Here is a 25,421-nt window from a genome sequence, read left to right as displayed (position 1 = left end):
GTGTTACCGGGGAACTTGTCAGCAACCCAAATTCTTAGCCCCACCCCAGATCTCCTGCATCAGACGCTCAGTCACCAGTTGACTCTCCCCAGCCCGGATCTGTGTTTATTCAAGGTCTCCAGGTGATTTTTCTGCACGCTAGGAATGCACACCGGCGCCCATAGGGGCCCTCCTTTGGGTTTTATCGATATACGCAGACAGCGCACACGGAGACTTAAAACACAGACCCACAAACTGATCACACGTTCATGTGTTTCGCTTTTTGCCAGTTTAACCGGCTGTTTAGATAGAAGTCCAGATCTTGCTGAGCTGTGAGTGTAGATAGCCATGCCATAGAAACCCGTTTCCCAGAGACTTCGATGCTGAAAAACTCGAAAAGGGCATTCTTACCTTTCGAATTTCCAGGAAAATTGAAAGCCAGGAGATCTGGCTTTCAAGGCAACAGTAAACCAGTAGAGTCACTGAGTCATGTATCCTATTTCCTCCTCCAGCCAAAAATCACCTACATGAAAAATGTGTTTCCAAAATCCATTGTCTGGTCCTTAATTTGTTCATTTTCTTTAGATATTGTAAAATTCTAAACAAATTTCTGAAGCTTCTAGTACAAGCGGTAAGAGCAAATGTTTATAAACCACGTTCTTTACTGGTTTGATAACATTGTTTTGATTATTCCTCTGAAATGGGATTTCTTCTTCTTTTTTTGCCCCTTAATGGCCTCTTTTTGTTTGTTTTGATTGATACTTACTTGATTGCCTACGTGGGATCTAAACTAGATTGGAGCGACGTTCAAAATTCCAATCCATTCAGGGTTTTCTTCCTCCCATGGTCTAGTCTGTATTTGTGCTTTCCACAAAAGTCCTAACTCTGGTTCTCCTGTCCTCCTGATTTACCTCCTTAATTTGGTCCCTTGGCTCACCAAGCTCTACTGCTTTTTATAGGCACTTGGTCTTTGTCCCTGTCCCCTCCTGGTAATTAGTTCAGACATGTGTTCACTGACGGCAGCCATCTGGTCATGACCTCATGCTCTTAGCATTCTTGATTAGCCCCATTTTATGGTAAAATCACTGACAGTCATCAGCAAACACCAGACTTTCCTGTCTCTCATATTTAGATAGATATTTCAATTATTTTTATAATTAATAAAGTCTCTTATAAATAAAAACAGGGAATTAGAATTTGTTCACTCTGATAGGAATTGTCGAAGAGCTTTGGAACGCTGCAAGTCCCACCAGAAGACACCAGGGGGCGTGAGAGACACTTTTTCTTTCCCCCACTCTTGGCCCAGTCAAGTAATTTGTGAAGAAAACACTTAGCTGCCATGTGATGCTTTGTAACTTTTCCACCTAGGATACCTGTATTTGTTGGGGGTTTTTTTTTTGCATAGTTTATATATTTTCCTATTATGAATCTTGGTTTTACCTCTGTCCCCTGCACTGTGTAAAAATCTAACTGGCTATGTATTAACTGAAAATAAAATATCTGGGCCCATAAATTGGTATTAGTCGGTTTCATGTAACTGACTCCCAGTGCAGTAGCTGAGGCCTGGACATGCGTTCTCTCTTGTGTCAAGCAGCACTCTTCTACTTCAGAATATTAGGATATGTTCAAAAGGTGCTTTAGCGGGGGAAATGTGGTAGTAGGAAGTATTGCAGAGTTTAACTGGACCTTTAAAACTCATTCTTATGGATGGGGTGCCTGGGTGGCTCAGTCGGTTAAGCCTCCTCCAATTCACGGTTTTGACTCAGGTCATGATCTCATAGGTTGGTGGGTTCAAGCCTCATGTAGGGGGTCTGTGATGGTGGCATGGAGCCTGCTTGGGATTCTTTCTCTCTCTCTCTCTCTCTCTCTCTCTCTCTCCCTCTTTCTCTGCCCTTCCCCCAATTGTATTCTCTCTCTCTCAAAATAAAATTAAATAAATAAAATAAAATTTAAAAACCTCACTTTTATGGAGAGCAATGTATTTTAATTTCCAGATCTGAGTAATGAGTTGAACGTGTCATGATAAGACATGTTTGGTTTTCCCATATTTCAGACAGTGTTCCTGGATACATGGAGACCGTTCACTCTGGCCAAGTGTTCCACAAGGAGCACGCCTTCCCAGGATGTGCACCGGCTGATTTTCATCTTCTAATTCCACAGCTCTCAAATACATACAAGCTAATTTTCTTGATACTGATTTCAGAAGTAGCTTTGTAACGATCAACTAAATATTAAGCTATTCCAACAAAAAACTCCAATACAGGAAGTAGAATTATTTCCCCTCCTGGGTGTGTCATTGCTTACCTTCGAGAGGAAAAGATACTTTAAAACTTTTTTTCCTGTACCTAATACACGATCTTGTCCTCCCTCGTGAACTCCTTTCTTCTGCAGTTTCCAAATAGCAACTACAGCTGTCAGCAGAGACGCTTCCCCAGGGATTTTGTGGCCACTAATCAATTTCACAGCTGGAGGCAAAGCACTTTGCTGGGAAATATTTTTTGCATGACATACAAGGTGCTTTGACCTTGTCGGGGCAGCCAGAGGGTTAAGCTTAAGGAGTAAGGGAAGCTGGAGCGGAGCCAGGGGGCCACAAGGACTGGGCTCCTCTGCCCGTTACCTTTCCCCTGCCCGCTTTCATTGTTCACAGACCTTGCAAGGAACAGGGAGACTGCAACTCTTCCACCGGCCTCCTCCGGGAGCAGAGAGCTGGGAGTGTCAGAGCTGCCCCGTTCTATCTCTCGACTGTGCACAAGACCCAAACTGAAAGCGTACAAGGAAGAAAAATGCTCCTTTTGAATGACCCTTACCTGGTGGTTCTTCACGTTCAGTGGGCGTCAGAACCACCTAAAAGGTCTATGGAAGCTCTCCAGGGCTCTGATCCCGTGGGTCCGAGGTAAAACCTGAGCATCGGCACTTCTAACACATTCTCCGATGATGCTGAGGCTGCTGACCCTGGAAACACCTTGAGAACCACTCCTCTTCTCTATCCAATCAGTGTTCTGTCTTTCCCTCAAGTATTTACTCACAAGAGAGTTTGTTCCTTTGTGTCTTTCTCACACTGCTTCAATTCCCAACACCTTTCTTCAGATGTCAGCTTAGTCTAATCAGAGGAAGGTGGCCGACTAACAAAGCATATGGTCAAATAATTATTCTTTCCTAATTTTAGAGTGAATGCATCAGAAGAATAATAGAGAGGACTGCCACATAAAATCCTAATTTGAACAGATTTCCTTTCTTTAAGCCGCAAAGCATATTTCATTGATAAGTAACTTTCATGAACTCAGTACACTTTTACTGAGTACCTGTGCGGGTCTGGGGTGGGATTACCAACATTTCCTTCCATCCAGAGTCTTTTCCCAGACAATCAAATTGGCTTTCATGCACAGATATCAGTTTCCAAATGGAATGGACCCTCTTCATTTCCTACCCAGAATAAATTGTCCATCAGGCCGTAGGATGACTTCCTGTAAGTGACCAACTCCATTCTTGCCAGAGCTCATCCCAGAGACTGTATCAGAGAATGTAGCTCTATAACTCCAGAACATGGTTCTGGAGGCAGATAGATCTGCTTTGGACCTGGGAAATCTTCCAAACCCTCAGTTGTGTGCGTGTGTGTTTTTTAAGTTCTAAACTGGAGATGATCATTCTTAACTCACGGAGAAGCACCGAATCCATGCTTTGGGTTGAATTTTTAATGGTCAGGTGGTAAAGTCACGGAAGCCAAAGCCAAATATCACCGTCTTAACATGGATTTCTGGAATAAAAGAATAAGCCTGAAATGTTCTTAAAAAAAAAAAAAAAGTAGCCATTAACTGTATCAGTTATTTATTGTCACAATAGGGCTGGGCGACCACAAACTTCCATGGCATATAGTAACTGCAAAACTTCATTGGCATCCGATAATAAACATTCATCTTTCAGCATTCCGTCTGGTCAGCTGGGTGGTTGTTTTTGCTCTGAGATCCCAGAGGATCTCAGCTAGGTTCCAGTCTGCTCACTCGCCTGGCTGCAGTCACCTCACAGGTCAGCGGGGGGCTGACTGGTTTAAGATGCCATCACAGTCTCTGCTCCGAATGGTCTCTCCTACTCCAGTAGAACTTTGAGCTCGTTCTCAGGGCGCAGCAGGGTTCAAAGAGTGCGAGCAGAAGCGTGCAAACCAGTGAGACCGCCAGAGATTAGGCTCAGAACCGGCACATCAGTCTTTTTGCTGCGTTCTGTTGGCTAAAGTAAACCACAAAGCTGCCCAGATTCAGAGTGGGAAGATAGATTCCACCTCTTCAAGGGAAGGTCTCCAAAGACCCATTGCAAAGGCTACGAATAGATGTTGGGGTAGAGAATTAGAGTCATTTTTTTTTTCAGTCAACATACTACATTAACAAGATTTATTACTAAGATTTTATCAGTTACATGTTATAAATTCAACATTCTGGGCAAGAAACAATAATTTCTTCACTTTTTTTTTTGGAATTCCAAACTTCCAAAGCGGCTAGATTTCTGGTAGCTACCTACATTTTTACGATACTAGATAGAACCCATTTTCACCTTTGGTATAGAAGCAAAGGATTTGAGCAGCTCATTTTTAAGTAAATATTCTATTCTTCTTCCTTTAGTCTTTATTATGTGTAGATCAGAGATGATTTATCCTGAATGTTGCTGTAGAGTGATTTGGGAGTTTTTCCTGTGAAATTTTTAGTGGCAAGGTTAACCACCTGATTCTAAAGCATGCATGAAAAGAAATTCTGAATAGTATTTTTCCTTAAAGGGATCATGGCTTACATGGAATTGAAGAAAAAATGAATACAGTTCTTACTTGTCACTTTATTTAATGTCAAGAATACTAATACACAAAAACAATTCTACAAAAGTCTACAGTTATGATATAATTGATAATCCTTATTCGTCTGCCTCATATTATCATTTCAATTTGCATGAACATTTGTTGACTCAAAAAACAATGTGTCTTGAAGCGAACATGCCTTCTTTTAAATAACCTTTCTGCCTTCCACACTTGTCATAGTCTTGCTATAATACACACAGATTCATACTTCAATTGACTGATAGAATTCCAAACTCTAAATGCCCCAAAGAGATTTTCAGTCCACACTTAACCTATATTTGAAAGTAAATGCTGTATTTCAATAGTAAAAATGAATCCCAATGTCACACCACGTCTGTATTTCTACAAACATGTTATAAGGATTAGATATGATGGTAGCCTATGCGAGCAGTTGACCATTGTGACCACTGGTCACGCACAAGTTCAGGGATGCTGGAGATGTTGACGCCGGCTTCCAAAGTGGAAGCTACAGGCAAATGGCAGATTTCAGCTGGAGGTGCTGGGTAACTTTGCTCCCAAATGGGTTTGGGAAGATTAAATGAGACAATGTATATAAACAATCTAAGGCACACAATAGGTCTTCAATAAATAGCTACTATTTTCTACTATTTTTACCTTCCCTTTGGAAATTATACTATAGTTGCATTATAGTTTAACCCGGAGTGAAACTTACCAGCAAGTCTTCTTGAGTCTAAGCAGACAGGAAGTTAAGAATGGGGAATGTTTGTGCAAAAAAGATCTGGTCCCTTGGAGATTTCAATGTAATGTTGCAGGAAAGGCTGTGTCCATGTTGCCTCAGATAACCAAAATCTCCATGTCTCACTCTGGTGTGACTGTTGGTACTCTGGCGCATGACAATTATTTTGCCTGTTTTAAGGATATGTTGCAAATATGATCAAACCTAGAACAGGCTTTCAAAGAGTATGGCATCTTTAAAGGGAATCTGCAGAGTGATTTATGATAATATTTCAAAGCCAAATGGATAACTTACTGATTTTTGATGTAAAGTATGTAGTTTTTATAACCCGTTCCAAGTCTAAAATGAGGATTCTAAGTAGATTATTTCTGCAAATAGTTTGGATTGAAATTGAAAATCTGACTAAATAGACACGTATGATTTGGGGCTACAGAAAACTATTAGTTCCTAGATATTTTGCTGTTGTGTGCTGTAATCGTTCATTACTTTAATCTTTGTATTTCAGGTTAAAACCTCAACAGCACGCCTGCATGTGTTAAACAGAAGCAAAGAAATTCGTTTCTCATTCTTCACTCATTCGACGAGAAAGTCTACAGTCTAGGGTGATGGAAAGGTAAAATGGACTCAGTCCTTGCCTTCAAAGGGATTTAGAAGCAGTGACTTGGAGAAAGGTTACCTAAAATTTAAAGTAAGATCATGACGACCAGCTGATGGCTCCCCATGCCTGGCCTCCCAAACTCTATCCCCAGTCATTCTCCCCTACCTATCACCCACTGGGCCATAAAACCTGGGCATAGGCTTTCAGATTGACATTCCAGGTAAGCAAGGGGTGTCATTTCAGCGGCAGTCATCTGTCTGATCTTGTGTATTACTCCTTTTCCTGTGGACTTAGTACATTTTTGCTGGTATAATATTAATGCTTCTCTTTCATTTACATCTAGTGCCACAATTGCTTATAACGGTTGGTGTGTTCAACTCCACTATCTCACAGCCAGCTTTTAGCCAGAAGATGGAGTGCAAGAGCCAAAGACATGAAGTCTTGGGAAGTTTAGGGATTGCATATATTTTTCTCTGTTTTGAGAGGCTTGAAATTATATTCTTCAATGCTTAGCATTGTAATACATGTAAAGTCAGCCAAGCTGTTAGGAGAGGGCTACCCAAGTAATGCATTTTTACAAGCGTATGATTTGGATTTAATAATTTGTTGACAACCGGGGGTGGGGGTGGGGTGGGGAGGGAGTATAAATCAATGACCAGCAAAAGAAAATGGTTCTGGTGTTGTTCTGACAAGTAAGGTACAATTAGTACTATTGGTCCTTTCTCTCATATCTGTAGGTCAGAGAGTCCCAAATCAGAAGGAGGAGGAGGATGAAGCCATTTTTAGGAGGCAATTGTTTGGACATAAAACACATTTCCCAAATGGTAACAATTGGTGACTGTGGTAAAGGGGTACCCAAGTGTTCTCTGTGTGATTCATACCCTCGCAGACCATTCTCCAAGTGTGAAATTACTTGCAAGTCAAAACTGAAAAGAAGGACCTCCCGGATTTCTTACTTTAGTCAACTAGACATGGCATGATGTCATCATTCAGTTAAAAACAACAGCTCTTACGCCGCTTAACCTACATCCTAGGGACAAAACAGTCAAGTACCAGAGTTTGCGGAAACCTACAGCCACTTGTGAAACTTAACACAACGAACGTGAATTAAAGGAGTTCAAAGATTTAGTGTGTCATTTATCAGAATTCCAAGTTTTCATTATCCTCGAATCTTGGACTATCCAGTGAGCTGGAGACATGGCAAAGAGCGTCGAAACGCTGCCATAGAGAGGCAGCGTTCACTTTCCGTGACACGTGGAAAGGGTGAGGAGACTGCTCTTGGACTTCTCTGCTTGTGTTTTAAAAAAGAATCTTCGGTTTAGTGAGCTTGCCCTGCGTTCATGACTCAGCCCCTGTAATACCAGCGTGGGGCAGAGCCCTCTGCTCCTCGGGCAGGAACTCGACAAGTGGGGGGCTGTGCCTCTTGTACTGGGGAGGCTAAATCGATTCCGATGCTCAGACTTGAAAGTAAACCAAGCCCTGATCTTCAGGGTCACTTCCAAGACTACCAAAACAGGACTCACCATAATGAAGAAAACAGCGGTGAGTGCTGTTTCTTGGAAACAGTTACCCATTTTTTTTATTACTTGGAGGCTGGCTTAATCCTTCTCTTCCTATCAGGCAACATATGGATTATATTTTCTCCAAAATTAGGTAGGGTTTGGCGGCCCCGTTTAGATTCTGGAAATGTATGAATGAGTTTCAAAGGAAGTGTGTCTTTGGTTTTCTTTTTTGTTTTTGCCTGTTTGTTTGGCTGTGTTTTTTGTTTTGTTTTGTCTCCTGTGTCTTTGGACTTATTATTCCTTCTCTACCAAGAGGATATTGAATATTCAAGCGCACCTGAAATAGTACTACAGAAGTTGAAAGTTCAGTTTAAAGAGCTGAGTTCACCTCTCCTGTGGTTTTAGCACTCAATATCATGACCACTGCATTCAATCCAAATCCAGTTGGCAGGATTTCTCCAAGTGGAGTGAGAGATATGGCTTTTACTGCACTCTATAAATATGACCATTTATTGGCCCCAACATATTTATGTTCCCATTCATTCAGTGCTCACTTAAACTGTCGAATTTGCTTGACCCAGTCTATAAATGTAAATTACCTACATCTGAAACTCACCCCGGATGCCTTTTGAGTGTTGGAACCGTGTGACTTCTGCAGACGGGTCTAGGTCTCAAGGTAACCCCCAGGCAGCCCGTCACCTCCCACTCCCCCTTTCCTCTCGCTCCCAGAAGCACTAAAATGCATATTATCCCAGAACCTTAAAATATTATCAGAAGGGGATACCAGATACATTAATAGACGCAACATTCCTGTCTTGTTTTAAAATCTATTTCTTGGGGCGCCTGGGTGGCGCAGTCGGTTAAGCGTCCGACTTCAGCCAGGTCACGATCTCGCGGTCCGGGAGTTCGAGCCCCGCGTCGGGCTCTGGGCTGATGGCTCAGAGCCTGGAGCCTGTTTCCGATTCTGTGTCTCCCTCTCTCTCTGCCCCTCCCCCGTTCATGCTCTGTCTCTCTCTGTCCCCCCCAAAAAAAAATAAATAAAACGTTGAAAAAAAAATAAAATCTATTTCTTTAAGTTTATTTATATATTTTGAGAGAAAGGGAAGGAGAGAGAGAATCCCAAGCAGGCTCCACGCTGTCAGCGCAGAGCCCAACACAGGGCTCCTCCGGCTCATGAACGGTGAGATCATGACCTGAGTCCAAATCAAGAGTCGGACACTTAATCGACCGAGCCACCCAAATGCCGCTGGTTTTAAAATATTTTACTGGCTTGAGGAAGTCAGGGAGTTTGATCAATGTCAAAAGAACAAATATGAACCTTGTTTGCTGTTTCCTTTATCGTAAGTCTAAGAATTTTACGCGGCATGGTCAGATTCAAGGAATACTAGCTCAAGACTTTGACTAGTCCTGGCTGTGTCCATTGGCACAGTTTTCCTGAGACACCCCTCCTCCTTCCAAGGCTACAGTTTATTGAACAGGTTCCTAAGGAAATAGGGGTAGTTTCTACTACCTCCTTCATCATCTGCATTGTAGCCTCTTCATCCACACTGGCTAGAGAGCGCTCTTTAAAGATCACCTCCTCCCGTCTGTCTTCTCTGTACGGGAGGTTTAAGTGCCCTCCTGAAATAATCCTTCACACTGAAAGGATTTTGAAACTACCTCCTTCACCTTATTTTCTTTAGGCAGAATATCCTCATCATCTTAGACCTTCCTGTGCTTTTCCACTTTCTATTTTTCTAGTATTTTCTTCCGGGCTTCATATCTCCAAAGTAAACTGACCTACTTCCAGAAATAAAATAACTGAAAATATGCGCACCTTATAAAAGCTAACCACCGTGCGCCAAAACGGAAATTGGTAACAAATTAAGAATGCCAGAGATTTGTGCATTTTTTCTAAGACATTTCGTCTCATGTGTGTAACATTAGAAACTGGTTCATTGAAAATAAAAGCTGGGAAAGGAATACTAACGATGCTTGTATTAAATTAATTGGATGACATTCTGCATAGGCTTTCTTTTTTAACTCATTAGGACATTTTAGAAAAGTGGATGAATTTAAACCTTTTTTAGCTTATTAATAACACATTCATTAGAAGAGACACTATAATGATATCGAAGAATTTAGCACAATATTTGACACTCAATACCAGACGCTCAATAAATAGTAGTTATTAACTGATTGGGCTTCGGTCTTATAGCTATTCAAGTATATTTTCTAATATGAAAACATTAAAAGGAAAACAACACTTTCTTTCTAATTAAGAAATGAAGGCTAGTAAACTGGAGACTCTCCAGGCACCTGTTACATTACGTAAGAACTTACAATATCCAGCAAGAAATGTTTGAGTTTTGTAAGGCTGTGAAATGGTCTGAAATACTTAACAAGTCTTAAGGTGTTATCAGGACGCTAACATTTGTAGGATATGGAACTCATTACACATTTTTCTGCTCATTTGAATACTACACAATGCAGAACATTCTTTCTTTATTCTTCCAATGGAGACATTTTGAGGAAATGCAGATGTGAGCCACTGCCCAAGGACTTTTAAACAAATAGGAAGTTTAATTCAATTGTTTCCTGAGAGATTGACTTCTTGCAAAAGCCAAAGAAAATCTCTTACGAATTCAAAAGGTACAAAAAGAAGGTCGAAGCCATAAAACGGGGGAGGGCTTGGTTTAGAAAAGTTAAAGTCTTTGGACAAGGATAATTACCGGGAGGCTGCGCTGTGAATTCCATCGTTCCGTTTCTGCTAAAATAAGCAGCACAGTGGTCCTTTTATCTTTTTATGTTTTTACCAGGAGACTGGTGAAGCAGCTTTGATGAAGCAAATTCCTATTTACATCAAATCTAAACACCCAGGATAAATGGGCTTTTTTTTTTTCCTCCTATGACCCGGTCATAAAAACGATGATCTTAATAACGTGCAATCCCAAGGAACCTGTGATCCAAAGTGCCTCCTGAATTATTTTCATAAATAATAGGAAATTATATTCAAGGAATCTAGTTTCTTAGCCTGGACATGAAACGACAGAATTCTGGGCTACATAACGAGATTAGACGTTTCTTCACCCTCTCTTGCTCTGCAGGGAGGAGCCGCACGGGACCCAGAGATTCTTCTTAGTTGTGAGAATCCCCCCGCAGAGCGTCCCCTTCTCAAACTCGTTCTTCTGGTGACCCCGAGGCTGGTGCCGTTTCCTCCTGCCACCGCTGGCTCTCAGACGCAGAGGACAGAAGCGATGACCCTCGCGTCTGCAGCAGGTGCTGGGGCCGTCACCGCCCCAACCAAACCTGGCACCGAGGCAACGTCAAGACCACCGACGGCAGCACAACAGAGCTACTCTTGCCACCCGTGAAGACTGCTGGCACCAACCCCGTGGGCGGCTTACGCGTCGATTTTCACGTGGTGACATCCAAGCACAGCTTGCCCTTTCTTGCATATTCTCTCGTTGCAAAATGTCTCTCATCTTAAGTCTCGAATAAAGGTCTGCGTAGGTGAGGCCACGCGAGTCTCTGGCTGGGAATTCTCTCCCTCTGAACTCACTGCGCCACGATTTTCACCTGAGCACCACTTCTCTTTAGCCTAATCTTCCCAGATACTTCATATCCGAGTTTCTGTACTCAGGACGCCTTTACTTTTTAGGTAAGGTTCAAAATTCCTTACAATTAACGCTTCAGTTCAATATCGAGTATTTTTGTGCCTGGCACACACACACGCTCGGTAAACGTTTATTGACTGGGTAGACTGAGCCTATTCCACACCCACCACGGTGGGAACTCAAAGGTGAGTACGATTTGACTTCTGCCTTCAAGGATTCACGACCTAGAAAGGAAGACCAAAGGAACCATAATTCCAGTTACATCAGTAGAGACACAAATAAAGGGTTCTGGGGGTAAACTGAAACCAGATCTGTGTGATAATCCACTGTGGCGAAGAGTCGGACTCTATCTTCCTACCATTTTGAATCAGCACGCATTTACTGAGTCTTATTCTAGATGGACCTGCGGTTTTCTCACACTGTTTTTAAGGCGTATCCCTGTCACAAGTCATTCCTCTCTGGTCCGTAGGTAGAGCTCGGACCCAAGCTGCCTTGCGTTTTCAGGAGGCCCTCGCGGTTGTCTTAGGGCATCCCTGGTGTTCTAGGCTGAAGGGACTGGGCAGAACACAGTACACCAGTCTGCTCTCCTGCGTCAACAAAATAGCACACACTGGGAGGCTTAAACGACAGAAAAGTGTTTCTCACAGTTCTGGAGGCTGGAAGTTTGAGCTCGAGCGCTGGCGAGATTGTTTTTTACCCAAGGCCTCTCTCCTCGGCTTGCAGATGGCCGCCTCCTTGCCATGTCTTCACACGGTCGTGCCTCTGTGCACACCCATCCCTGGGGTCTCTTCCTTTTTTCATAAGGACACCAGTACCAGTCCTATTGGATTAGGGCCCATTCTCCTGTGACCTTTTATCATCTCCCTAAAGGCCCTGTCTCTAAAGACAGTCACACTGGGGATGAGGGCTTCAGCCTATGAATGTGGGTGGGGATATAAGTCAGTCTCTAACAAAGGATTTGCAACATTAACCTAGGGGCTCAGAATTCTACTCAGAAGTACCCGGCTGTGTCACAGGACTCCTTAACTGATTATCTTTCAGCACTATTCATTTCTAAGAGAACAGAGACTTAAAACTGGTGAACCTGCTTCAGAGCCTTCAGGTGACGTCATGGGCAGATAGCTAGTTTCATGGGCACAGGCTTTTTCTTTCAGTTCTGGATTCTTATTGTGGTAAAATACACATAACGTAACTTTTACCATTAGTGACGTTGAGCGCACTCACGATGTTGCGCAACTATCGCTCACATCTAGTTCTGGAACGTTTTCAACCTTACAGGAAACCCCATTAAGCAGTCACTCTCCTTCTTCCCTCCCCCGTAGCCCCTGGCAACCACTCATCTTCTTTCTGTTTCTCTGGATTTGCCTATTCTGGACATTTCCTATAAATGGAGTCATGCAATATGTACCTTTTCTGTCTGGCTTCTTTCACTTAGCATAATACTTTCAAGATTCATTCATGTTGTAGCACGGATCAGTTCTTTCTACCTTTTGTGACTTAATAATATTCCAATCACATGGATATACCACAAGCTGTTTACCTGCTCACCAGTTGATGGACGTTGGATTGTTTCCACTTGTCGGCTATTATGAATATGGCTGCCATGAGCATTTATGTACAAATATATACAGGGACGTATGCTTTCACTTCTTTTGGATATATATACATAGGAATGGAATTGCAGGGTCATATGGTAACTCTATGTCTAACTTTTTGAGTAACTGTCAAACTGCCTTGCACTGTGGTTGCACCATTTTATATTCCTACTAGTAGGGTGCAAGGGTTCCCATTTCTCTACATTCTCTCTAATCCTTGTTATTTCCTGATTATTATTATTTTTATTATTGCCGTCCTAGCGGGTATGACATGGTATCTCACTGTGATTTTGATGTGCATTTCCCTAATGACTAATGATATTGAGTATCTCTTCGTGCGTTTGTTGGTTGTGGGAGAAAACGTCTGTTCAAGCCCTTTGCCTGATTTTGAATTGGGTCACTTGTCTGTTGTTGATTTGCATATATACACTCTGGATACTAGGCTCTTATCAGTTACATGATTTGCAGATATTTGCTGTAGGATTTGGATGCCAGGTTGATTTTGTTTATGCCACCCTTTCAGATATTCCAGCATTGTTGGAAGAAGTCCTGGATGGTTTGTAACTCTGTATTTCCAAAAAGAAAAGATATCAGTAGTAAATACCAAAATCAACGGGAAAAATGGTTCATTAAAACTCTGGAGTTAGGGGTGAGGATGGGGGAGGGAGAAAAGTACGTCAAATGTTTAAAGTTAATGACAGATGAGGGAAAAAAAAGAATTTAAAATATGGAAATTACTTTTCTGAGAGTCAGTATATCAATTACAAGGAAAAAGAGGAGGATGAAAGATGAGAAATTTAAAAGCAACAAGAGAGATGTTTGTTTTCAAAACCTTAAGACCATTTTTATTTTCAGATGAGGTTAGGTAACCACAAGGCAAAATTAAAAGCAACATAAATTAGCATATTTGTTTGGGTTTGAGGTCTCATTTGTTAACACAAACACTTTCAACTTAAAAGAACTTCTGGTAAACCAAATGTGAATTTTCAATACTACTCCTATTTATAAAAGAGGAGGAAAAAAAAAAAAAATGAATGAACCCAGTGAAAGCCATTCTTCCTAAACAGACTGCTGACTGGTGTACAGATGGTAAGAAAATTCTGCTCTTGCTGAAACTTGCAGAAAAACTCAGCAGATTTTGCAGCGTTTAGAACTGCTAGCCAAATGAAATATGATTACCTCCATATGATTTGTATCAACTCCAGTTAGCAGAGGTATAAGTAATCATTTCTTTAGTTATATGACTTTCTACTTGTACTTCTGAAGATATGTCAGAAATCTGTATTTGAATCAACTGCATTTTATTCATATACACAGGCACAGACCGAAAGACAAAATTATCTGAAAATATACTTCCCCAGCAAGTGTCTATAGAATTAAGCTTTTTGAAAGAGAAGAGGGCACTCTTTCATATGTGTTTAAATATACTTTGGCAGGCTGCCTGACATTTAGTTTTGATTATAATAAATTACTATTACTACTACCTATATGTTATGATTTCTAGCCATGGTTTCTCAGAAGAGAGTAGTAAAATTAGTGTAGGCTGTCTGTTAAGGACAGTGAGGGAATTTCCCTTAATTTTCAAAGAATAAAGGAACACAACAGTAGAAAAGACAACAGCCTTGAAGTCAATCAACCACCACATAAAGTAACTATGAAATGGGCCTCTCCTTAATTTTCAAAGAGTAAAGGAACACAACAATAGAAAAGACAACGCATTTGTTCAAAGCTCTGCATTTCTAGGTTTGCCCGTGAGTCAATTGTGAACTGTTTGAGAAAAACGTGTTGCGTTGAAACTGTGGCCCTACCCTGTCACCAAATCAATCCCAATGTGGAAATGGGCAACGTCGCTCTCGTCATAAATAAACTCTGACAAGTTCTCGGAATTTTTGGAGGATTAATGGATAGTGGAAGAAGGGTATGGGATAGGGACTGTCTGGAGAAATGTACAGTTCTTTTGTATTCATTTTTTCCAAAGGGGGGAATAAAAAGGTAAAGTATTAACCCTCTGAACACCCCCCAAATCAGTTTATGGTCCCATCGGAAAACAATGATACCTAAGCACCGGGTGATTGGTGTAGAGCTCACAGTTAGTCCCGGGGCCCTCTGCAGGAGGCACTGTGGGGACGAGCATTGTGCTGGGCAGGCTTTGTAGCTGGGCCAGAACTTGGGCTGGATTTTTTTGACCTTCCCTCCTTCCTGACCTTCAGGTTATGTGCTTAACCTGTACACCACCAGTCATAGCTTTTATCATATTATCTTTGCCTATTCAATTCTTTGTCTCTTTGTCCAACTTGTTTTACCCCAGAGACTTTGAGCTCTGTTTGAAGGAAACGACCATGATGTCTGGCTTCCTGACGCATCCCCAGTACCCAACACAGAGGACCATACGCTTACCGGAAGACTTTAGCGTGATTTTGTTGAATGAATAATTTCACACTGAAATTTTGTTAACATATTAGGTTACAAAGAGTTGGTGGCTGGTGCATTTAAAATACATAATTTTAGGGGTGCCTGGGTGGCTCAGTTGATGAAGCGACAGGCTCTCGGTTTTGGCTCAGGTCATGATCTCACTGGGTTGGTGAGTTCGAGCCCCTTGTGGGGAGCTCTGCTGACAGCCAGGGGCCTGTTTGGGATTCTGTCTCAAAATAAAAAAACTTAAAAAATACATAATTTTATGAAGCTAAAAATAATTCCCCCAAAACAATGGATTTAAGCGCAATGCTCGGAGAGAGGCTTAGTGAAAAGAATGAGGTGTTCTTTGGGATGGGGGGGCGGGGGAGAAGAGGGCAGGTATTTTCCTTTCATTTGATTTTGTTGGGGAGAGTGGAAGGATGTCAACCATGTCTGAATCTGTGCCTTTACCAGGCATTCACAAGTGCCCCATGATTGTTTGAACAGCAGTGTCTTTGCCGTGAATGAAATTGCCTTGTGTTCTACAGTCGCCTACTTGAAAGGGACCTTAGTGATTATCGTATCCCATGGTCCACTTTAAAGACGAAGAAACTGGGGCGCCTGGGTGGCGCAGTCGGTTAAGCGTCCGACTTCAGCCAGGTCACGATCTCGCGGTCCGTGAGTTCGAGCCCCGCGTCGGGCTCTGGGCTGATGGCTCAGAGCCTGGAGCCTGTTTCCGATTCTGTGTCTCCCTCTCTCTCTGCCCCTCCCCTGTTCATGCTCTGTCTCTCTCTGTCCCAAAAATAAATAAACGTTGAAAAAAAAAAATAAAGACGAAGAAACTGAGGCCAAGAAGATGCAGTCATTCTTTACTGGTAGGGCTGGGCCTAGATACCAGGTCCGCTGACTTCCAGACCGTGTCGGAAGGGTCACTAGTTCTTTTAAAAATAATCACTGCTGCTTTAATAGCATCAGCACCTGTTGTTTTAGCTTCCGCAAGGGAGAAGCTATTAATTTCTCCTTCATCAAAGCCGCATTTCTGGTCTGTCTGAACCTTGTTTTCCTCTTCACTGCAGCTGTCTGCACCCGTAAGGCCAAATGTTGAACAGAGGCACCTTTCTGCTTAAATCCAGTAAATCGCCACGCCCAAATATGGAAAGAAAAAATTCGACACAGATCATCTAGACAGTGGCCAAATTTATAATGCTTTCACCGAAGTCTCTTCATTCCACCTGGTGGAGGCCTGGAGCCCACCAGGCGCAGCCCCAGGCATGCGAACGCTTTCACACACACGTCCACGCTTGTGGCCCGTGACCAGCCGTGGCCAGGCCGCGAGCTGCTGGAAGCTGAGACAGTCACTTAATCTGAGCGGCAACTTCACCCTCTGTAAAATGGGAAGTGATTACAATCCTTCGCAAGGGAAGTCTTGAGAGTCGGATGGAAGGGCGAGGATCTTCAATAAGCAAGTGCAGTTTGCTTTTATTACGATTACTGCTGTTCCTGCGTTAGCAAGGCCCAGTTTGTTTGAGCTGCGTTCCTTCCCGCGCGGCCCGCCGCCCCACCGGCGTCGGAAGGTGAAGGGCTCCGGGCGTCTCGGGGCGTACCCGGGAGGAGGGAAGCCCGCGCTAGCGCGCATGCGCGCCCGGGGAGCCGCCGGCCCCTAATAAGAACGCCGTGCAGCGCCGCGGCGAGCCCAGTCGGAGCTGGCTTGGTGCCGGGCGCCGTGAGCGTGCGGGCGGCTGCCGCCCTCGGCTTCTTCCGCAGCCCGGAGGACCGAAACTTCCGTGGGAGGCTCCCATCGGTGCGCGCCCCTCCCGAGGGAAGCGGCGCCCAGCGGGAGAGGGAGAGCTGGACGGAGGCTGCCGGGCGCCCGTGGGAGCGAGCTGCAGCGGGAGAGGCGGAGCGGGGGAGCCGGGGGCGAGCCGCCCGCCTGGACCCGCGCCCAGCAGCAGCAGCAGCCTCGGCCGCCGCCGCCGCCAGCCAGGCAGGCTCCCGGGACCGCGGCGGGGGCGCGCCGGACCGTCGCCCACGTCCTGGACGCCGGCGTGCGCCGGGAGGATCGGCCGTCCGCCCCGCGGAGGGCAGCGCCGCAGATGTCACCAGAGAGGACACATACGGACCGAGTTCGGGGCTGGGGAGCCTGAGCGCGGCCGGCCGCTGCACTTGCTGCCCGGAGCCCTGCGCGCGCTGCCACCTTTCTGGGCCCCTTCTCGCCGCCCGAGAGGGCAGTAAAGGAGCGGAGCCGCTTCCCGACTTGCGCGCGGGACCACGAGGCCGAACCTCCGCGGCAACGACCTGGCTTCAGGTCGGCGGCGGGAGTGAGCGTCCCCTCGGGGATGCGTGCGGAGGCTCCCGTCGCGGGTGAAGCCTCCGGGGGCTGCGGGCCGGCGGCTCCTGGGCCCCTCTGACTCTGCGCCCAGAGCGTTCCATCAGCGAGGGCTCGCTCTCAAGGCAGCGCCCCCCGGGGACCGGCGAGCGGCATCCCGCCCCGGCCGAGGGAGGGATGACTTAGGACCCCTGCCCCAGCAGCCCGGCGTCGTCGGCTCCTGGACGTCGCGGCAGAGGACGAGAGGCCCGCTCGGGGAGCGCCGCGGAAGGCGTCCCAGTCCCGGCCGCCGCAGCACCGGGAGCCTGGTCGTCGGGGCCGCGACTTCCCGGAGACAGCTCTGCGCCGTCTGGAGCCTCGCCGCCCGCGCGCAGGGTGGTGCCATGTGGGGCGGACGCCGCTCGCCCGCCGCTTCCCCTCGGAACGCCGCTTCGCTCTTGCAGCTGCTGCTGGCCGCGCTCCTGGCGGCGGGGGCGCGGGCCAGCGGCGAGTACTGCCACGGCTGGCTGGACGCGCAGGGCGTCTGGCGCATCGGCTTCCAGTGCCCCGAGCGCTTCGACGGCGGCGACGCCACCATCTGCTGCGGCAGCTGCGCGCTGCGCTACTGCTGCTCCAGCGCCGAGGCGCGCCTGGACCAGGGCGGCTGCGACAACGACCGCCAGCAGGGCGCCGGCGAGCCTGGCCGGGCGGACAAAGACGGCCCAGACGGCTCGGCAGGTAGGGCGGGCGGGTCGGAGCGCGAGAGGGGAGGAAGGTTGGCTTTGCCCGCGCGGCACGGGCCCGGGAGCCCGGAGACCCGAGAGGAGTTAGGGGCGATGGAATTTCAGAAAAGGGCTTGGACCAGGAGGGGGCGGGGGGCGGTGGGGGGGGGGGCTCTGCATCCTGGAGCAGCTCTTAACTTGTGCTAAGCTTCACTGCCCTGAGCCTCAGTTTCCCTATCTGCCCCCTAAAGAACAGCTTGGCTTGGATTTTCAGAAGCAAACCACAAACATAAGGCAGCGTGGGGTGCAGACAGCCCCGCATTCCTCCTGGCCGGGGACCTCTGAAACCCTCTCCCATGCCTCCTGTCTCCATAGGTCTAACTTCTAGTAAGAGTGAGTGTCTTGGTGGGACCCCGGGAAACGGTGAGGGCGCGACCGCAGCGAGAGGTTTGGCGAGGGCCCTTCGTCCGCAGAGGCTCCGCAGAAGGCAGGCAGCTCCTCAGGGCTTTCCTGTGGGTGATGCACTTTAACAGACCCGGGAATTCTAATCCTCTGGAACACTTGGCTGCACGGCCCGGGCCTCTCTGGTTTCTGGACAGTTCTCTTTACCACGTCAGACTTAGTAGGTGTGATATTAAAACCGTGCCCAAGCTTGCTCTTCGTGGCTTTGGTTTTTTCAAATTAATAGTTTTTTTTTTTTCAAGTTGCCGAAGAGAGAGCACACATCCACAAACGAATTTGATGAGTTCCACTTCCTCCATTCTTCGGAAACCTTCCAGACCACCTCCCTTGAGGGTCTCCGCCCACGTACCGGAGGGAGGATTTAGCACCAGGGTAGAGGTGGAGGTCCGATGGCAAACACAGAATGGACGTCTCCTCCCTTTTCTGCAGCTGGTTATGTTGAGGACTTTTTAGCAGCGCTCTGAGCCAGGGTTTAAGCTACCTGAGCTTTGTTTGGCACTGAGTGGCACCTGTGTTTCCAGAACTGTCTCCTGGGCCTGGTAAGAGGCAGCTCTCTTCAGTGCTGTTCCCTTTGCAGTCAAGCATTTTATTAGCAAGCTACTCCTCTTGTCCCGCTGCCTTGAGTCTGAAGAGAGGAGAACGGAGGGTAGTTCCAGAAAAGGTGCCATTTTAAAGCTCCAGCTCCTCCAGCTCACGGTTGCAGGGCGTGTGACTGGGGAAGAAAGCCTTGAGAAACGAGCCAAAGACGGAACTGCTGCCTTGATGTATCTGCTAAGTTGGGCTCATGAGTGATCTCTAAAAAGTTGGGTTGAGGGGCGCCCGGGTGGCTCAGTCGGTTAAGCATCCGACTTTGGCTCAGGTCATGATCTCACACTTTCTGGGTTCCAGCCCCGCATCGGGCTCTGTGCTGACAGCTCGGAGCCTGGAGCCTGCTTTGGATTCCGTGTCTCCCTCTGTCTCTGCACCAGCTTGTGCTCTGTCTCTCTGTCTTTCTCTCAAAAATAATCAAACATTAAAAAAAAAGTTGAGAAAAAAAAGTTGGGTTGACTTTGGACAGACCAGAAGGCGGCTAGCTTCTTGTGAGGTGGACGCCTTCTTCACTCTTTTAAATCCTTTTTCCTAAACACTCTGTTCCACTGACTTCTCTTCTGCAGTCAAAACAGTCAACACGCCTAATCAGGCTGCGCCCAGGGTTTATGGGAGCACTGCGTTCTTTACCTCTCTGTGGTTATTTACACCCCCATGAAAAATCCTGGAAGGAAAACAATTCTTTCTCCCCAAAACTCATTCTGTGGACTTACACTGAACTCAGCTAGTTTCTGCTGTGATGTCTGGAGAATTTTTTTTTTTTTTGCTTTTATTTGTTTACATCCCAATAACCCATTTAGGGCTGGTACCCTAATTTAGAGAATGAGATAATTATAACGTGCATACGGAAAAGCCCAGCGTCCACTGCTCTGGTCCGTCATAGCTGGGCTGAAGAGATCATGCTGTTAGAACAGCACCCTCATCTGAAAACCCTCTGCGCTGCAAACTCTGTAGCAAGTGTTTCTACCTGCTGCCGGGGTGCGACATAAATAACAGTGTTCAGCACTGAAGGTTTAGGAAGTCTTCAGAGGTCAGCCTTTGGGACCTCCCTATAAAGTACGTTTTACTTAACAAGGCATTATTCCTCCAGGACTCCGTGTGGCAGTGTCTTCTAATAACACTGACTTGAGTCTCAGAGCTGGGCTTCTTCCCAGTTGCTGCCCTGCACCCCTGTGCTCTAGGCTTTGCCGAGACCAGCGAGCCCTAGTCCCTGTCCTTATGTAGTTTCCAATCGAAAAGCCAAGGCGACAGGCAGGAGCCCATCAGAAAACAGATTCTCGGTGACCCGGGGTAGAATTCCAAAGTGGCTCTGAAGCACCGTGCAGCCTCCTGTCTCCCGATTCTCTGTCCCCGGCAGCCTGCGTCTAGCTTCTGAAAGTCCTGGAGTGCCATCCCCAGAGCTTCCAAAAGATCGTTCTCAGTACAACAGTGTAAAAATGGAACTCGCTGCCAACTTGAGGAAAGCTTTTTATTTTCCGCTTGTACGTTATTTTTCAGAAGAAACCTTACTCTTTAAATACGATGCACGCTGCTCCACGGTCTGCAGGCTTTCCCTGGAGTTCTTCATACAGAACCCAGTGTTGTTAACTGCGGGTGTAACTGCCCTACTGCAGCCACCCTGGCCCTGCCTGGGTCCCTTCTTGATCATGGGGGCTGCCCTTCTCCCTGGAACAGATGTCCTATTGCTCCCAACATTTGTTCTGTTCGGTACCTTGTTTCATGCTGACCTGCACGTGTCTGGAATAGCTTCCCTTTATTGCGAGTCACGTCACCTTTCCACCATCCAGTGCCCACGGGGGGGCGGGGGGGGGGGCATGGCCCAAGGACCAGCCCTCAGCGAGGCAAGTGTGTGTGGTGGTTTTTTGTATTTTGTTTTTTGTTCTTTTTTTACCCTTTGATGACCCCTGTGCCTTGTGTTACAGATTTGGAAACGGCTGTGGCTAGACCCAAGTTTTTGATTTACTTGCCTGTGAAAAAAATAATAGCTCAAGAATGGCAAGAGATGTCTACAAAGTACATAGCTCCCAGGGGGTGTGTGTGGGGGGGGGGGAACCACTCTTAAATAATTTAATTCATTTCTTTTTTAAAAATATTAAAAAACTTTTTTTTTAAATGTTTATTTTTGAGAGAGAGAGACAGAGTGCGAGCAGGGGAGGGGCAGAGTGAGAGAGTGGGAGACCCTCCGAGCCATCAGCACAGAGCCCGACGCAGGGCTCGAACTCACAAACCCCACAGGATCATGACCTGAGCTGGAGTCAGACACTCAACTGACTGAGCCACCCCCAGAAATTTAATTCATTTCTATGCAGATCCGACAAGTATCTGTTAGGGCAGACTTAAGTTCAGGCAGTTCAGTTACTGTAGGAATTTTAGAAGTCTCAAAACATTCAATTCGTATTTTTGCTAAATTGGACATTCGTCTCAGTGTTGCAGTTGGTGAGCCTCAGCTGTGAACGTTAACAGTTTTGCTTTGGGGGCCGGTCCGCCTACAGGGCCCTACTGCCCTCCCTGCGTACTTGATGAGGGACCGGGCATCCTGTGGGCCGCTAGAAAGCAGAGACTGGCCCAGCCTGGGTCCTTCGGTTACGGGTATGGGCGTGGCGCGCTTACGCCAAGCGCTGATCTTTTACTGCGTTCTTACAGTAAACGATGATCCGTTTTTTATCCTTCAGTCCCCATCTACGTACCGTTCCTCATCGTTGGGTCCGTCTTCGTCGCCTTCATCATCTTGGGGTCACTGGTGGCAGCGTGTTGCTGCAGGTGTCTCCGGCCGAAGCAGGAGCCCCAGCAGAGCCGCGCCCCCGGAGGGAGCCGCCTGATGGAGACCATCCCCATGATCCCCAGTGCCAGCACCTCGCGAGGGTCGTCCTCCCGCCAGTCCAGCACGGCTGCCAGCTCCAGCTCCAGTGCCAACTCGGGGGCCCGGGCGCCCCCAACGAGGTCACAGACCAACTGTTGCTTGCCCGAGGGGACCATGAACAACGTGTATGTCAACATGCCCACAAATTTCTCCGTGCTGAACTGTCAGCAGGCCACCCAGATCGTGCCCCATCAAGGGCAGTTCCTGCACCCCCCCTACGTGGGGTACGCGGTGCAGCACGACTCGGGGCCTATGACTCCTGTGCCCCCCTTCCTGGACAGCCTGCAGACGGGCTATCGGAAGATCCAAGCCCCCTTCCCCCACACCAACAGCGAGCAGAAGATGTACCCAGCTGTGACCGTGTAGCTCAGGGTGCCCGCCGGGTTCCTGCACGGGACAGGAGCCACGGGGAAGCCGGGGATGCGGGAAGAATTCTCTAAGTGGAAGTCCGCCCGTGTGGCTGGTGTGGACGGCCCGATTCTCTTGGATGGCTTCGTTTGCCCCCGGCCGTACGAAAACGTCTCTTTCCACGTTAGCCTTTCTGGATGTTGTTTCATCCCGGTGCGTGATTGATTTATGATGGAAAAAAAGCATCATCTGGAGATGCCCGTGTTGTTGCCCGTGGTTGTGTGACAGACACTTGAGGCCGTAAGGGCCCTTGAGGTACGACTGCCGGAAGGATTTTGTGAACGGACAGATTGAGGGTTTCTATTGTATCCTTGCGATTATTTCTTTTTTGTTTCTTACTGTCCAAGATCGGAATACCTGTTCCCTCCCTCTTACCTGGGTAAGAGTTTTATAAGCATCCAAGGTTCAGGGGAAGATGTAAAGACAGAATTATTATAAAAGGAGATCCAGTTCGAACTCCCTGAGCTGGGTCCTTGATCTCAGTGTTTCACAGGCACATCTTAATTTCATTGTAAAAAGATAGATATATTTTGTCTATTTTTGTGCTTTTTTTTTTTTTTGGTCTATTTTGTGCTTTTTTACCTTGTGTAGAGATCTTATTACAAAGTGATTTTCTACATTAAAAAGAGACTGAAAGAAATTGTATAGTTACTTAACTAATGACATTTCAGAACTCTGGGACTATTTTAATCTTTTAAGTAGCGGGTGGTGTAGTAATACAACCGTTCATCTCATTCCTGATCGTATCATCTAATTTTCTGACTTTATAGTGACATCTGAGAAGAGCGTAATTAGATGTTTTTATATTGAAATCATAAGTTACCACCTGCTACTTCTCCAAGTGAGTTGGAATTTTACCGTGTGGTATGGCTTGGCATTTTGTTCTATTCGGTTTTCGGATCCCCATGTCTATATGGTACCATGTGCGGGTAATTACTGTTATAAATGAAGATCAGCATTTCTGCCTAGATCTGATAAAACATTTTCTTGTTTTCCTATAAAAATTCAAAGAAATGCTTTACAACGATACTTAGTATAACTTCTCAGCCATAATCTGAGACTTGGGATGAAATTTACACCACAAATACAATATACTTTGCAAATCATGAGGCTTTTCATACTCTTGTTATCAGAATGGCTTATTTTTCAGGCGGGGGCGGGGGGGGACTACTGAGTCACGAGAAAAGCTTTTCAAAGAGATCTTGCCTTTCTTCCCTCACAGTTAGTTTTTGTTTTCCTCCCTCTTACAGTCCTCAACAAGCACTGTATTCATTACTAATGTTCTGAGTTATGAAATTCAAGTGAATCTGTACTGTTTGCTTAAAAGAAGTAAGTTTAAGTATGTGCAACTGTATTTCCATCTGCTGGCACAACCAAGATTTGCAATTAAACCATTTGTAAGGTATGGTCTTTCACACATTTATATTTATATCTATAGTTTATATATCCAACTATCCATCCATTTTCTGTCTACCCTATTTTTCGCTCAGCTCTCTCTCTGTTCTCTCTCTCTCTCTCATGACTGAATGATATAAAACCATTGTTGGCAATTGGTATCCATGAAGACGCTCAAAATTAAAAAAAAATTTTTTTTTCAACGTTTATTTATTTTTGGGACAGAGAGAGACAGAGCATGAACGGGGGAGGGGCAGAGAGAGAGGGAGACACAGAATCGGAAACAGGCTCCAGGCTCCGAGCCATTAGCCCAGAGCCCGACGCGGGGCTCGAACTCACGGACCGCGAGATCGTGACCTGGCTGAAGTCGGACGCTTAACGGACTGCGCCACCCAGGCGCCCCAACGCTCAAAATTTTTTAATAACAAAGGCAGGGGAATCCTTTTACTTATTAATAAATATTTTATGGTATGAATTCCAAGGGAGTTGGGTTTTTTTTTTTCATTTTTGTTTTACTTGGTAACTCTTCGGATGGTCTTTTAAACTTGTTAATGTGATAAAACTGCTAAAAATTATAAAGAATTGCTCTCTAGAACCAAGAGCATACCTTTAAAAGTAATGTCTTGGAAGTTTCTATGTACGTTCTGTGAGTATTGACACAAAAGAGAGTCTTTGGGATTACGGTATTATCAGGTTCATGTATGTTCCACACATTGTCTTTGATGGAGGATTCTGGGTTATCTAAGAAGTAAACTTCCTAGAAGCTTGGAGGTGAAAAGGACCTCAGAGATCACTCAGCCTAGGGATTGGCAAATTTTTTTTTTTTCCCGGGAAAGAGCCAGAGAGTAAATACTTCAGGCTTTGCACACCAGATGGTCTGTACCAACTATTCAACTCTGCCACTATCACACAACAGCAGAGGGGTATGGCCGTGTTCCAATAAAACCTCACTGATGGACACCGACATTTGAATGTCATACAATTTTCACGTGTCACAAAATACTTGATTTTTTTTTTTTCTCAATAACTTCTAAGTGTAAAAACCATTCTAAACATTCGGGCTGTAAAAATGAGGCAGTGGGCTAGGTTTGGCCATTGGTCTTAGCTCACCAACCCCTAATCTAGTCATTCCTTACCTGATTATTTGGAAGGAGTCCCTTTATGACATTTTCACAGCTTTTTTTTAAAACATACAGTGCCAGCTTCTCTAAAATTGTGTAACTTTTCCTTCCTTTCTACATAGTACTAAATATGATTAAAGCAAAAATGCGCTTTAATAAACGAAATGAGTTCTTCACTTAGTGCTGTGTGGTCTTCCCCCAAATATAAATAATATCATTGGACGCACCCTCAGATCTTTTCAATTTTGATAAAAACTAGAGACGTTTAGCTGTCAAAGTAAAAGGTTCAGATACCTGGTTTAAGGATACCTTCCTTACTGGCATGAAATCGGAATCTGTAAGGTATAATTTGCACCCAGTAG

At 45.8% G+C, this 25,421-nt stretch overlaps 2 protein-coding genes across 2 annotated transcripts in view; one reads left to right on the top strand and one right to left on the bottom strand.

Annotated features, from left to right (window-relative positions):
- Window positions 1–3,787: 3,787 nt before the first annotated feature.
- Window positions 3,788–25,421, bottom strand: part of LOC121012749 (phospholipid-transporting ATPase IB) — a 651,500-nt gene continuing 629,866 nt past the window's right edge. Inside the window, exon 38 of the mRNA XM_040448057.1 lies at window positions 3,788–4,290. The gene's annotated coding sequence lies outside the window, so the exon portion shown is untranslated. The remainder of the gene's footprint in view (window positions 4,291–25,421) is intronic.
- On the top strand, window positions 17,340–23,948 carry SHISA2 (shisa family member 2). Its single transcript, XM_040448068.1, has 2 exons — window positions 17,340–18,241; window positions 21,948–23,948. The coding sequence occupies exons 1-2, from the start codon at window positions 17,908–17,910 to the stop codon at window positions 22,499–22,501; spliced, it is 888 nt and encodes a 295-aa protein (XP_040304002.1). The 5' UTR covers window positions 17,340–17,907; the 3' UTR covers window positions 22,502–23,948.

Source organism: Herpailurus yagouaroundi, unplaced genomic scaffold, assembly GCF_014898765.1.
Source record: "Herpailurus yagouaroundi ecotype Mexico unplaced genomic scaffold, PumYag 197, whole genome shotgun sequence".
Lineage (NCBI taxonomy): Eukaryota > Metazoa > Chordata > Mammalia > Carnivora > Felidae > Herpailurus > Herpailurus yagouaroundi.
Note: the sequence above shows the minus strand (reverse complement) of the source record. Positions and strands in the feature narration are given on the sequence as shown.